Source organism: Stegostoma tigrinum, chromosome 18 (genome assembly GCF_030684315.1).
Source record: "Stegostoma tigrinum isolate sSteTig4 chromosome 18, sSteTig4.hap1, whole genome shotgun sequence".
Classification (NCBI taxonomy): Eukaryota; Metazoa; Chordata; class Chondrichthyes; order Orectolobiformes; family Stegostomatidae; genus Stegostoma; species Stegostoma tigrinum.
In genome coordinates this window covers 47,765,234-47,780,042 of record NC_081371.1, presented here as the reverse complement: position 1 = coordinate 47,780,042, position 14,809 = coordinate 47,765,234, and the positions used below count along the sequence as shown (strand labels likewise).

At 43.2% G+C, this 14,809-nt stretch overlaps 1 protein-coding gene across 3 annotated transcripts in view; it reads left to right on the top strand.

The window, feature by feature from the left end:
* pwp1 (PWP1 homolog, endonuclein) overlaps positions 1-14,809 on the top strand; it is a 34,331-nt gene that overhangs the window by 14,379 nt on the left and 5,143 nt on the right. For all 3 annotated transcript variants that reach the window (XM_048549596.2, XM_059652249.1, XM_048549598.2), the window contains exons 10-12: positions 9,129-9,190; positions 9,908-10,019; positions 12,569-12,659. In XM_048549596.2, coding sequence (XP_048405553.1) covers positions 9,129-9,190; positions 9,908-10,019; positions 12,569-12,659 — 265 coding nt within the window. The remainder of the gene's footprint in view (positions 1-9,128; positions 9,191-9,907; positions 10,020-12,568; positions 12,660-14,809) is intronic.

The window sequence follows — 14,809 nt, the reverse complement described above, 5'->3', positions numbered from 1 at the left end:
CTGTAGTAAGCACAGTCAAACCCAGAATCTGCAGCAATTTTTTTTCTGGCATGGGTGTCCCTCGCTGGGCTAGCGTTTGTTGTCTGTTGCTGGTTGTCCTTGATAATGTGGTTGTGATGAACTACCTTCTTGAACTGCTACTGTACATGGACTCACAATGCTGCTAGGGAGGGAATTCTGGGTTTTTGATCCAGCTGCAGTGAAGGATCAGTGATATATTTCCAAGTCAGGACATTTCCACTCAGGCTAAATTGTCTGTCTTGAGCAATATAGGTGAAGTCCTGAGCAGACTTGCCTTCTTATTTAGAAGCCAGTGCTAGCAGCAGCATTTAATTGGGCGGGGGGGGGGGGGGGGGGGGGGAATATACGTGCACTCCTGACAATAGTAGGATAAAGCAAATTCCCAAAGTAAGAACATGTTCAGAGATGGAGACAGTTCCATACATTTTAGTTTGTGCAATACTTTGTCCTTGTAGATTTTGCATTCCTGCTTTTCTGTTTTTTTTTAGAAAGGAAAAATTTTCCACGGGAACCTTTGGAGGGTAGCTTTAGAAAAGATTGAGGCAGTGAAACTCTGCAAGTCAGTGACAGTGCAGCAAGAAAATTACAGAATGCAACGAGCCAGTGACAGGTGAATTTCAGCGAGCCTGCTTGTTACGTCAGAGTCAGTGACAACACACTACAGCATGTGACAGTGGGGTGAGCCATATGTCAGAATGCACAGCTCTTCAGATTTGCCTAATTCCTAGAATATCAACGACTTGTCTTGAGTTTATAGATACAGGAGGCCTGATTATTTGACAATTAAGTATCTGCTGTATCTCAGACTCTAACCATTTAGAAGTTGCACTAATTATCCTTTCATTACACAGAGGGTGGTGGGTGCCTGGAACGCGTTGCCAGCGGAGGTGGTAGACGCAGACACGTTAGCATCTTTTAAGATATATTTGGACAGGTACATGGATGGGCAGGGAGCAAATTGACACAGACTGTTAGGAAATAAATGACAGGCTAGACAGAGGATTTCGATCGGCGCAGGCTTGGAGGGCCAAAGGGCCTGATCCTATGCTGTAATTTTCTTTGTTCCTTGTTCTTTATTAAGCATTGGATTAAACCTTCAATAACACTGGATCCTTCTCTTGCTTTCGTGCTGCAGCTGGTAATGTTGAATTTTTCCATGTCAGTGTTCAGGTGCTACAGTATGTGTCATAAGAATGTTTGTATCATATTAATAATTCTGATGTTGCCAGGAATTTAAAATTCCTGAGAGATCTTTCTCATCATACATGTAATGAGCAACTTTCCTTCTTCAAAATGAAACTCTTTCTCAGTTAAGAGATAACAAAGTGTAGAGTTGGATGAACACAGCAGGCCGAGCAGGAAGGCTGATGTTTCGGGCTTAGACCCTTCTTTAGTTGCTGTGTTCACAAGAATATTGCAGCTCTGAAGAAATCTGATAACGAGAACGTAGGAGGTTGAGAGGGTGACGAAATGAGGGGCTTTGATAGAGTAGACATGGAATACCGGTCTTTTCCTTTAGTTGAGAGGCCACTTGTCAGGGAGCACAGAGTTAAGGTGATTGTAGAAGGATTAAGGAGACGTGGAAATCTCCAAAAGCAGTGGGTTGTGGGTATCTGGAACTTGTTGCCTGGCTTGGTGATTAAGGGTGACACCCTCAAATCATTTAAAAGGGACCTGGGTCTGTAACTGAAGAACTTGAACCTGCAAGGCTACAGACTAACTGCTGGAAAGTGGATTTAGAATTGGCAGCTGGCACAAACTCGATGGAAATTGAATTCAGTTTCCGCCATCTGCTATGGTGAGATTTGAACTCAGGTCCCCAGAACATTTTTCTGTGCCGGAACTTTTCTGTGGATTCTAACTAGATGCCTGACCACAGCAGCTCTTGGTTAGGGAGTAGTAGAAAGACTCGGGCTTCTTGTTACTGCATGTGGTGAAGATCAACAGATAGCAACGTCCTGGAATTTATAGACATCAATAGAGAATGAATGAGTCCAGCTACAATGTTTCTTTGTAGCCAAATAACCACAAGTAATGATCTTAAGAGATTTGCCAATGAATAATAGACACTTGGGTGTGGTTCTGAAGAATAAGCCCTGCCTGTGGGACAGACACTTTTTAGGAGTGGAGAACAAAAAAATGACAGTGAAAATAAGAACTCTCGGTTGGACTGATGGATTGATGGATCCTATTTAGCTACTCTGTCTGGCTCTGCCCCCTGGAGACAAGTACAATGTACTCTATATGCAGATGTTTGTAAGGGCAGCAGATTGAAGCTGGATAAGACTGTAGGGTGAGTGAATTTTCCCATTCTGTTTATCCTCTGCTAATCAGTTTTCACAGCACATGGAGATAAGGAATAGTAGCTCAGTGGTAGGAGATTAGCGTCTGAACAAACAGGATCAGAACATTATTCCTATTTGCCCATGCTTTAATACATATAGTGAAAATAAAGTTCAGTCTCTTATAAAGGACATCATGACCAAGCTAAAACCCATTATCAAATTTTCACTGCAGACCAGTACTGCTCTTTTCTGCAGTGAATGTATATCAAATACTAATTACTGATCGTCACTCCACTTATACTTTGTTTAGAGTTCAGGTTTGTTTCTCAGTTTCTTTTTAAGTTTCTGCCCTGTATTTGCAAAGATTAGAGTATGGTTTCAGTTTGATTCATTCATGGAATGAGGGCATGTCTGGCTAGGTCAGGACTTATTACCCATCCTTAATTGCCCAGAAGGCAGTTAAGAATCTGCCACATTGCTATGGGTCTGGAGTCACATACAGGCCCAAATAGGTAAGGATATTAGTGAACAGATTGTCATTTGTCAGAAAAACCAATGAAGTCATAGTCATCATTAGACTCTTAATTCAAGATTTTTTTCTAAATTGAATTCAATTTCTGCCATCTGCTATGGTGGGATTTGAACTCAAGTCCCCAGAACATTACCAGGCTCCTTGGATTAACAGTCCAGCAATAATACTACTAGGCCATTGCCTCCTTCATTAGAGGAGGGAAGTCTTATTTATAGCTGTGCAAGGTGCTGGTGAGAGCACAGCTGGAGTACAGTGAGCAGTTTTGGAACCCTTATGTAGGGAAAAATGTAATTTCATTGGAGATAGTTCAAAGAAGGTTGACTAGGATGATCCCTGGTACAAAGGGCTTGTCTAATGAGCAAAGGTCGACTTGTATACTTGCTGGAGTTTAGAAAAATGAAATGTGATCTCATTGAAAATACAGGATTCTTAAGTGACTTGACAGGACAAATGCCACAAAGGTATTTCCCCTTGTGGGAGAGTCTAGGACCAGAGGGCATAGCCCCAAATAAAAGGGCACCAATTTAAAGTTGAGATGAGTAATTTCATCTCTGGTTGAGTGTCTTTGGAATTTCTTGCCATAGAGAGCTGTGGGACAGAGTACTTGTGTATATTTATAGCTGAGTCAGGTTCTTGATCCATAGAGATATAGAAATTTACAGCACAAAAGGAGGCCATTCGAACCATCATGTCTGTACTAGTTCCCAAAGAGCTACCAGCCCTAAGTGGTGGCATGGTGGCTCAGTAGTTAGCACTGCAGCCTCACAGCGCCAGGGATCCGGGTTCGATTCCAGCCTCTGGTAACCGTCTGTGTGGAGTTTGCACATTCTCCCCGTGTCTGTGTGGGTTTCCTCCGGGTACTCCGGTTTCTGCTCTCAGTCCAAAAATGTGCAGGCTAGGTGGATTGGCCATGCTAAATTGTCCGTAGCGTTCAGGGGCGTGTGGCTTATAGGGGGATTGGGTTGGGTCGGGGTGGGATGCTCCAAAGGGTGGTGTGGACTTGTTGGGCCGAAGGGCCTGTTTCCACACTAATCTAATCTAATCTAATCTCTGTAGCCCTCTGAATTCATCCCTTTCAAATGCATATCCAGCTCTGTTTTGAAACTTTCTCTCAAATCTGTTTCCACCACTCACCCAGACAGCGCATTCCAGATTCTAACAACTCTGCGTAAAGAAGTTTCTCTCATCTTATTCCTAGCTGTCATTCTGCCAGTCTTGAAATTGTGACCCCTAGTTACTGGCATATCAACTAGTGGAATCACAATAGGGGAATCGAGGGTGAAATGCTTAAAAGTGGAAGTGAGGAATGCCAGGGCAGCCATGATCTTATTGAATGACAGCACAGGCTAGAGGGGCCAAATGGCCTGTTCCTGTTCCTATTTCTTATGGTCTAATTGTTCTCTGCCAATATATCTTTCTCAAGATAATGGTGCAAAAGCTGCTCATAGTACTTACTCCATGGAGTCATATAGCATGGAAACAGACCTTTTGGTCCAAATTGTCTGTGCCAAGTAGATACCCCAATCTGACCTAGTCCCATTTGCCAATATTTGGCCCATAGCCCTCAACACTTCCTATTCATATACCCATCCAGAGACCTTTTTAAATGTTGTAATTGTCCCAGCCTCCTCCACTACTTTTGGCATTCCATATACAGATCACCTTCTGTATGGAAAAATTGCCCCTTAGGTACTTTTTAAGTTGAGAAAGAAAAGATTTTAAACTTATGCTGTCTAGTTTTGGACACCCTTACCTTTGGAAAAAGACCTTGGCTAATCACCTGATTAATGCCCCTCATGATTGTATAAACCTCCACAAGGTCATCGCTGAGTCTCTGCTCCAGGGAAAAAAATCCCTGGCCTATTCAGCCTCCCCCTATAGCTCAACCCTCCAGTCCTGGCAACATCCTTGTAAATCTTTTCTACACCCTTTTCAGGTTAACAACATCTTTCCTATAGAAGAGCGACAAAAATTGCGCAGTATGCTAAAAATGCATCACCAATGTCTTGTACAGCCGCAACATGCCATCCCAACTCAATGTGATAGGGACCAATGAAGGCAAGCATGTGAGGTGAAGCTACCTTCACCACCCTGTCTACCTATAACTCCACTTTCAAGAACTGTGCACCTGTACCCCTAGGTCTTTGTTCAGCAACACTCTCCACAGCCCTACCATTAACTGTATATGTCCTGCCCTGGTTTGCCTTATCAAAATGCAACATCTCTCACTTATCTAAACTCTATCTGCCTCTCCTCAGCCCATTGGCCCATCTGATCAAGGTCCCATTGTAGCCTGAGGAAACCTTCTTTCTTCATTGCCCACTACTCCTATTTTGATGTCGTCTGCAAACTTACTAACCATACCGCCTATATTCACATGCAAATTATTTATATAAATAACGAAAAGTGGAGAACCCAGCACCAATTGTTGTGGTACACCACTGGTCACAGGCTGCCAGTCCAGAAAACAACCCTCTACCACTACCCTTTGTCTCCTACCTTCAAGACAATTTTGTATCCAATTAGCTAGCTACCCATGGATCCCATGTGACCTAACCTTACTAACCAGTCTACCAAGGTGAACCTTGTCAAACACTTTGAAGTCTATATAGACAATGTCTACCATTGCACCTTCTTTGTCATTTCAGCGAACTCCGTCAAGTTATTGAGACATGATTTCCTGTGCACAAAGCCATGTGGACTGTCCCTAATCGATCCATGCCTTTCAAAAGGCATATAAATCCTATTCTCAGAATCCCTTCCAACAATTCACCTGCCACTAATGTTAAGCTCATTGGTCTGTAGTTCCCCCTGCTTTTCCTTCCAGCCTTTCTTAAATAATGCCACCACATTAGCCAGCTATGGTCCAACCAGTGCCTTGTATAGTTTCAGTAAGACTTCCCTATTTTTATGCTCCATTTCCTTTGAAGGAAAGACCAACAGTCATTTGCCTTCCCTAATACCTGCTGAATTAGGATATTAGCTGATTCATTCATGAGCATCCCCAAATAAATAATATTTAGCTCTTCTATTTTCCCTTCCAAAGTACATAACCTCACATTTTCCCACGTTATATTCCATGTGCCTAGTTTCTGTTTGCTCACTGAACTTTTCTAAACTATAATCCTCTGTAGACTCTTTGTCATTCTCACTATTTACCTTCCCATTTCTTTTGTCTCATAGAATATAGAACGATACAGCGCAGAACAGGCCCTTTGGCCCTCAATGTTACACTGACCTGGAACTTGGTCATTCAAAATCCATCCCTGTACGAAATAGCCACCTTGCTGAAAAGGGAGTTTAACTGCAGATTGCATCTTCACATTGAGCTTTCAAAATACTTGATCCTCATCTCGCACAAATTGCTGAAACATGCACAAATGTTCTCAAATCTGTGAACTCCCAGACTAGCTAGTAAGACAGTACCAGTTTGCACCATTGTAGCATATAAATGCATCATCGTGCATTCTCAGCTGAAATAACTTGCAAAGTAGAATTTGTTGAGGTTGGTCGGCTTGCCGAGCTGGTTTCTTCTTTCACAGATGTTTCGTTACCACGCTTGGTAACATCCTCAGTGCAGCCTCTGATGCATAGGTGTGTTTTCCTGCCTGGTTTTTAAACTCTGGGGCCCGTTGAGATGGATTGCCTCACTTCTGGTTTTCCTTCGTAGTGGAATGTATGTGGGGTTGAGTTCAATGTGTTTATTAATAGCATGCTTCGTGGAGTGCCATGCTTGCAGGGAACAACACACCCCGATTCTACAGCCTCCCTAAAATGCACAAGCCGGAAGTCCCCCTCAGACCCATAGTCTCCCTGCCAGGCACTCCATTGCACAGATTGTCCAAAGAACTACAAAGGAGACTCCGGCACCTAGTCAACAGGTCACCCCACTCTATCCACTCGGCCCAAGAATTCCTCAACTCCATCAAAGTCATAAAGATAGAGAACAAAGGAACCATAATAAATTTTGGTGTCACTGCCCTATTCACATCAATAGATATACCACTAGCAAGGGGAACAATGACAACACTACTAGAACAAGAGCACGACCCCAGTGAAACCATCTCCAAGAACAAATTAATCAAACTATTGGACCCATGCCTCACTACCCACTTCAGTTTCAACGGCCAAACATACAAGCGAATCAGTGGGACACCCATGGGATCACCTGTCTCCAGACTCTCAGCAGAAGCAGCGATGCAAAGACTAGAAAGGACTGCCCTTCCGCAAATCTAACGAAAACGCCAAGTAAACGACACCTTTGTCATTGTTAAACGGACCAAAATGGAGGAGATACACAAACTTATGAAGAGCGTCCTCATCGGAATAAAATTCACCAGAGAGGAGGAGAGGTTCCTGGACGTCATGGTAGAATGCAAGACAGATGGGAAACTGCAAATGAAAGTACACCAAAAAGCCACACACAGAGACCAGGTAGTGGACTTCAATAGTAACCATCCCAGCGCACACAAAGCTGCATGCGAACACTATTTAAAGGGGTAACAACACACTGCAGCAACACGGAACTACGCCGAGAGGAAGAAGAATATCTCTTCCAGGTTTTCAAGGATAATGGATATCCAAAGAATTGGGTCAAAGGGTGCCTGTACGAACAGCATTAGAAAGAGACTACACACCCTGACACACTCATCACACTACCCTATATCAGGAACACGTCGGAACTCACCACACTACTACGACTGCGGGTCATCAGAGTGGCACACAAGCCCACGTCAACCCTACTACAGCTGCTCACCCAAAGTAAAGACCCACTCCCCGCCATGGACAGGACCAACGTCATCAAGATCCCCCTGCAGAGACAGTGAAAAACACTACATCGGACAAACAAGAAGGAAACTGACAGCAAGAGTACATGAACACCAACTGGCTACAAAAAGACACAACCAGTACACACTCATCTCAATCCATGTGGACAAGGAGAACCACCACTTCGACTGGGACAACAGCAAGATCCTGGGACAGGCTAGACGGAGACAGGCACGAGAAGTCCTAGAAGCAGGGCACTCCACAGAGTACGCTATTAATAAACACATTGAACTTGACCCCATATGCATTTCACTATGAAGGAAAATTGGAAGTGAAGCAATCCATCTCAATGGACCCCAGAGTTTAATCAGGCGGGAAAACACACCGATGCTTCATTGGAGGCAGCACTGAGGTATGGTAACGAAACATATGCAAAACAAGAAATCAGCTCGGCAAGCCAACCAACCTCAACAGCCTCAACACCCACAACCCGAGCTACAAATCTACTCCAATTCTTTAAATAGGACATATCTCTAAATATAGCATGAAAACCAACATATTATCCCTGTACAGTGCAATAAATTATTCTTTTTTTCTCCCCCCACTTTAAAAAGAATCGCCTCTATATTTTTAAATTGGTCAGGCAGGAGTTAGATGGTGGAACGAGCTGCAAAGTCCCTGCACCTACCAGTATCTGGCACTAGGTGGAGGGCATCAGTTAAGTTCAAAACCAGTAGAGAAGGTACCAGCTTCATGACAAATATTGCATGTAAAAGCCAAAGGTGAGGGCATGGGAAGGAAGCAAGACCAGGCAGGGCTGGGGAGGTTGGTACACTGGGAGGTGAGGCCACACTGGTGGGAGGGAATGACAGTAAACCAGGACTGTAAATCTGATGCAAACAAGTTCAGTTGAAACTCAATTAAGTGGGACACTTAAAGCCAGGACTTACTGTTTTCAATCAGTCCTGAATCCAAAATTGGCTTTAACTGATGGGCTGCCTTTATCATTTGATTTTGATTCTAATTTGAATGTCATCCCTCCATATCCCAGATGATATTCTTAACAAAAAGAAAGAAAGGAATTGTACTTGACTGTCTCATTCTTTTAAAGTCACTGAATCTGTTGTAAGGTTTCTGCCTGCATAAAATGTTACGTGGTCTACCTCCTGAGTAGGTGGTGTTGGTAAGTCTTCCTCCTTGAATCACTGCAGCGGCTCCTGGGGTATTGGAACCACCTCTCTCACAGCGCTGTGAAAACTTGAATTGCAGTAGTTTGAGAAGACGCAGCCCCTTCCTATTTTTGCATTGGGATTTTACAGGATCCTTGTACACAGTAATCTGATGCAAGTTAATGGGGTCTATGAATATGATAACCTGATGTAGGTTTACAACATCTGTGCATGCTATAATCCGATGCAGTTTTACAGGATCGTGTGCACGGTAATCTACGTTTTTAATCCTAAGGGTGTTGAATTTTGTTTGTGTAATTACAATTCTTATGCATTTAATTTTTTTTCTTTCAGGTACAGACTGTCTGCTGGCATCCATTTGAAGCACAGACACTTCTCTCGGGATCATTTGACAAGTGAGAGCTTGGCATCTGCTTCAGTTTCCTAAATTGTACCCTTGCCTCTGAGGACTGGATGATGTCTAAAGCACCAAGACAAGCACCACCTCATGTTTGCAGTCTCATTCCCATGTTTCATGGTGCAACCAATCTCCACCTCTGTGTAACTTCCTCCAGACCAATACTGGTTGCATGGTGTAATATATACTGTATGGTGTATTATAGACCCACCTGTCCCGGGGTAGGGGTGATCTGAACTGGCCTGTCCTGGGGGTGAGGGGGATCTGACCAATGGCAGATCGTGACATTTTGAATTTGGTCAAGTCTTGAATTCAAAGCTGACAAAAGTGTAAACACTCTGTTTTCAAAATTCAGAATTAAATCTGTCATCCTTGTATGTGGTTGTCCATCCTGCAAAATGGGAGCGTGAACCCACTAGGGATGGGCAATGCTGGCTTAGCCAGTGTTGCTCAAATCCCATGAATTAACTTTTAAATTGATGTAACTTTTTCTGGGGTCATAATAATTGTCTACTCATTTCTCACTGTCCCTCCTGGCCTGCAGAGAGGTGTATGGTGTTGGTAGCTGAGAGCTGCACTTTGGTGTGAATCACTTGTGATCTGAATGGTCTTGGGTATCTCTGAGAGTATCAGGCTGACTGATATCACGTGAAGCCAAGACTGAAACTTGCCTTCAATCTGATGGTATTGACTGTAACATCTTGGATATCTACAGGTCAGCCAGACTGTATGACTGCCGGAATCCAAAGGAGAACTGTCGCACTTGGAGGTTCAGTGGAGAGGTTGAACGAGTGACGTGGAATCATTTTTCACCATGTAACTTCCTGGTGAGTTTTATTCTGGGTACAGGCTGGGTCATTGGTGATAGAGAATAGAAACCCTAATTAAATCCAACTGATTTATAGAGTCATACACTTGTACTGCATTGAAACAGATTCTTTGGTCCAACTCATCCATGCCGACCAGATATCCTAAATAAATCTAGTCCCATTTTCAACATTTGGCCCATATTCCTCTAAATGCTTCCTATTCATATACCTTTCCAGATGCTGTTTAAATGTTGTAATTGTACCAGCCTCCAGCACTTCCTCTGGCAGCTCATTCCATGCAAACAACACCCTCTGCTTGAAAAAGTTGCCCTGTAGGTCCATTTTAAATCTTTCCCCTCTCACCTTAAACCTATGCCCTCTAGTTTTAGACTCCTCTGCCCTGGGAAAAATTCCTTGGTTATTCACCTGTCCATGACTTTATAAACCTCTATAAGGTCATCCCTTAGCCTCTGATACTCCAGGAGAAAAAGTCACAGCCTATACAGCCTCTCCCTATGGCTCAAACCCCACAACCCCAGCAACAACCTTGGAAATCTTTTCTGAACCCTTTCAAATTTAACAACATCATTCCTATAGCAGGGAGACTAAAATTGAATGTAGAATTCCAAATGTGTTATAACCAATGTCCTGTGCAGCTGCAATATGACCTCCCAACCTCTACACTCAATATACTGACCAATAAAGGCAAGCATACCAAATGCCGCCTTCACCATCCTGTCTGCATGAGACTCTACTTCCGAAGAGCTATGATTTGATGTGCTGCCCCCACCTGGATACAGATGAGTAAAGGTGTAGTTAGATTGCAGCCTTATGACTCCTTGGAGCAGGAAGAGGAGAAGGGAAACATCATCTGATATTGTAGGGATGAAGTGACAAGCAGGACAGACAGCATCCTATGTTAGCAGCATTGAGAGGCCCAAGTGGTTTGCTGCTTTCGTGGTGCTAGGGTGAAGGATAGTGGAGGGGATTGTAATCAGTGTGGAGACTGGCGAAAAACAGTAGAGGAGGGTGGAAGTAAATCTGGTTTGGAGAGTTTTGGAAATCACCTGCTGAATCACAAGACAGGGTGAAACCTCGACCGATCAGCTGCAACCTTTTAACCAGGTAACTAAAGTAGTGAACAGGGGAATGTCTGAGGATGTCATTCATTTGGACTTGTAGGCATTTGATAAATTCTCACGAGACTGTTCTCGAAAGATGAAGATCATGGAATTGAAGACCATTTTGTATGGGTTTAGCAGCTGATTGAGTGACGGGAAAGGAGAGTCAGGATAATATCTTGCAATGTTCCCTCTAAGCTGCCTCTTGGAATTTCCATGCACTCCAATCAGCATGCCAAGCATTGACATTTGGTTTCAGAAGCTGCAGCTGGGTATGGACCTCTGGGAACACAGATGTGCAGTCTCTTAACTTCTTGGGATGTGGCAAAGGCTTTGTGTAAGGAGCCTCAACTATTCAATGCATTGATTGAGATGGGGATGGAGAACCACATCCAATTTTACCAGTGCCATCAGGATAGAGACAGCAGCATGAGCAGCGTACTTAGAAGCATAAAGTTCAGATATTGATGGCCAAAATTATAACACATGGATTTTGTTGTAGGCAAACGTGGGCCATCCACTTATGGTTTCAACGGAAAATACCGAGTGCTTTCTACATTGAGAGCAGAGGTCCAGAGAGATTTGTGGGTCATGATTCAGCTACACACAATCCTGCTAGACCGCAGCTGAGGCTCTACAAGTAGTTCTGGGCGTCACACTTTACGAAGTCTATATCTCCCTTTGATCAGCAAAATGTACATTCACTGGAATGATACCCCCATTCCAAAGACTGACTAACCGGGAGAGATGACACACAATGTTGTTGTAGTCCCTGGAATCTAGAAACATTCAAAGGTGAATTGATCAGAGTATTCAAAATATTAAGAGGTACAGGCAGGGTAGATATAGCGAAACTAATTTCTACTCGTTTGGGAAATGTAAGGCTGGGGGCCATTGTCTAAAAATTAAGCCTGACCATTTGGAAGTACAATTAGGAAATGTTTCTACACAGAGATAAAGTTTGCAACTTCTCTGCATATGGCACTTGTTGCTGGATCAGTTGTTAATTTTAAACCTGAGATTGATCAATCCTTGTTAATGCAAAGGTGTAAATGGATTAAAAGCAAAGGTAGATATTTGGAGTTAGGTCCCATATCAGTCATGATTTAACTGGATGGTAGAACAGGTTTGAAGGGCTGAACAACCTCTTGTGTTCCTGGCAAGATGAACCAGTTTCTGAGGAAGCGCCTCTTTTGAAAGCAAGAGAGTTACTGGGATTTTACAGCTCAGAGTTTGACAGTTTGGTTGCTGCGTTTGCTGTGAATTCCAGAAAGGCATATTAAGAAATTTTGAGATAGTGGGAAGAAGGGTCCAGACCCGAAATGTCAGATTTCCTGCTCCTCTGCTGCTTGCCCTGCTGTGTTCATCCAGCTCTACACCTTGGTATTTAAGAAATTTTAATCTCTTTTTTTGTTTGAAGGTTAACAATAACTGTGGATCTTTCAGGCCAGCACAGAGGACGGTTTTGTGTACTGTTTGGATGCTCGTTCAGATAAACCACTTTTCACGCTGAAAGCTCATGACGGAGAAGTAACAGGTAAGAAACAATTTATTAACTAATCACAATTCAGAAACCCCACGCTCTGTTCCTTCGCTCTATTGGCTCTGACTTCCAAACAGTGTGACAGAATTTGTTCTTGCCTGATTTCATCTTTTCATTGTTATTTTGACCCGATTGTTTCAAACTTGAGTAAATGCATGTTTTTTTAATTGATAATGGTCTGTATCATTGAGTTCTTGAGTGGGGTTCTAGAGACTAATGGGAACAGTTTGGCGCAAGCCATACAAATTAAATATCAGTACTTATCACTTTGGAGTGTTTAGCTGTAGTAGAGTCTAATTATTAATCCAACATGCCCTAATCCAGATTGATCCATATGAGATACGGGTGAGGCCACTTATGAAGATGTGTCCAGTTTTGGTCACCTCATTACAGGAAGGACATAATTGGTCCAGCGCAAAGACAGGAGATCTACAAGAATGTTGCCGAAAATTGACTGCATCTGTGAGGAAAGATTTGATAAAGTAGAGTTCTTCTTAGAACAGACTCGGGAGTGACTTCATTCAGATGTACGATATAATAAGGGGCTTGGGCACAATGGACAGGGAAAACCTGTTTACCCCCCCCCCCCCCCCCCCCCCAGCAGAGAATTCATTCACCAGGGGCCACAGAGTTAAGATGATTGATAGAAGGATTAGAGAGGACATGAAAATCTGTTTCATGCAGGAGTTAGTGGCTGTGTGGAGCTCATAGTCTAATTTAATTCAAGCAGAAATCTCAACTTATTGAAAAACATCCTGAATCTGCACCTGAAGTACACAAAACCCTAAAAAATAGGAACAGGAGTAGGCCATTTGGCCCCTCAAGCCTGCTCAACCATTCAATAGGATCTTGGCTGATCTGATATTTCTCCTGCCTACTTTCCTGTCCTTTCCCTGTAACCCTTTTTTCCCCCCATCTGTAACTGTCCACCATCTACAAAATGCAGGTCAGCTCCAACTGCATACCAGAAACTGGATGTCATCTGAGACAAAACAGCCCGCTTGATGGGCAGCACAGCCTCAAATATTCACTTACTCGACTGCCAATGTTCAGTACAGCAGTCTGTACCATCTACATAATGCACTGTAGAAATACACCAAGACTCCTTAGAGACAGCATCTTCTAAACCTAGGGCTACTACTGTTGAGAAGGATTGGGGCAGCAGGTACAGGGGAACACCACCACGTGTGAAGTCCCCTTCAAGTCTCTCTCTATTCTGACTCAGTAATATACAAATATCCTTCAGTGATGTTGGGTCAACATCCTGGAACTTACTCCTTAACCACATTGTGGGAGTACCAATAGCAAATGCATTGCAGTGGATCAAGAAGGCAGCTTTTCCCAAAGCTCTTCTCAGTCTTATCAATAAATACACCTATGCCCCTGAATGGAGCAAAAGACCTCCATTAAATTTTCCTCCCTTCCTTCAGTCTTCTATATTGTGAACAACTTTGAAGTCAGAATCACTGTTGCAAAGCTGAACTAGTCACAAATTTGATCCCGGTAATTCAAAGGATAAGCAACGACTGATTTTATCACAATAAGTTGTTTAAGACACTGGAGCAGCTCATTCTTCTGGCTTCTATGCAATTGTACACCACTAACCTGTGTCACAAACAGGTTCTTGTGGTGGGAGAGAGAAGGGGACGGATGGATAAGGTCCCATCTAATGCTTCAGACAATGCAGCATTCCTGCTAACAACAGTGTTATTAATCTTGTAATACAATGTCAGCCCAGGCCAGTCCCTCAATATGATGTTTGTGGCTATGATTTGAGAGGGTGCCCTTGTCCCACAGCAAGTTAAAGTATATGTTTTTGACTTGGCACCTCATAACCACAACCTGCTGCAGTTACAGATTTACACGTGTATAGAGCAAAGAAGTGTGATGGAAGTCAGTAAAATTTAGGAAATTGTAACCATACCCACATTGTGCTAGATTTGGTGCAGACTCACCTATACAACAGGGTGTTGTCACTGCCAGTCGTGGTGCTGTCCCCATTGGCAAAACTGATCTGGAGCTAAGATGCCACAGTAAAAAGCAACATAGAAGAGCAGTGACCAAATATCTTCAAATTCTTGACTAAATTTCCTGCTCAGGCACTTAAACTGTAGCCTGGCAGAGACCCTGGTATTAATGGATGT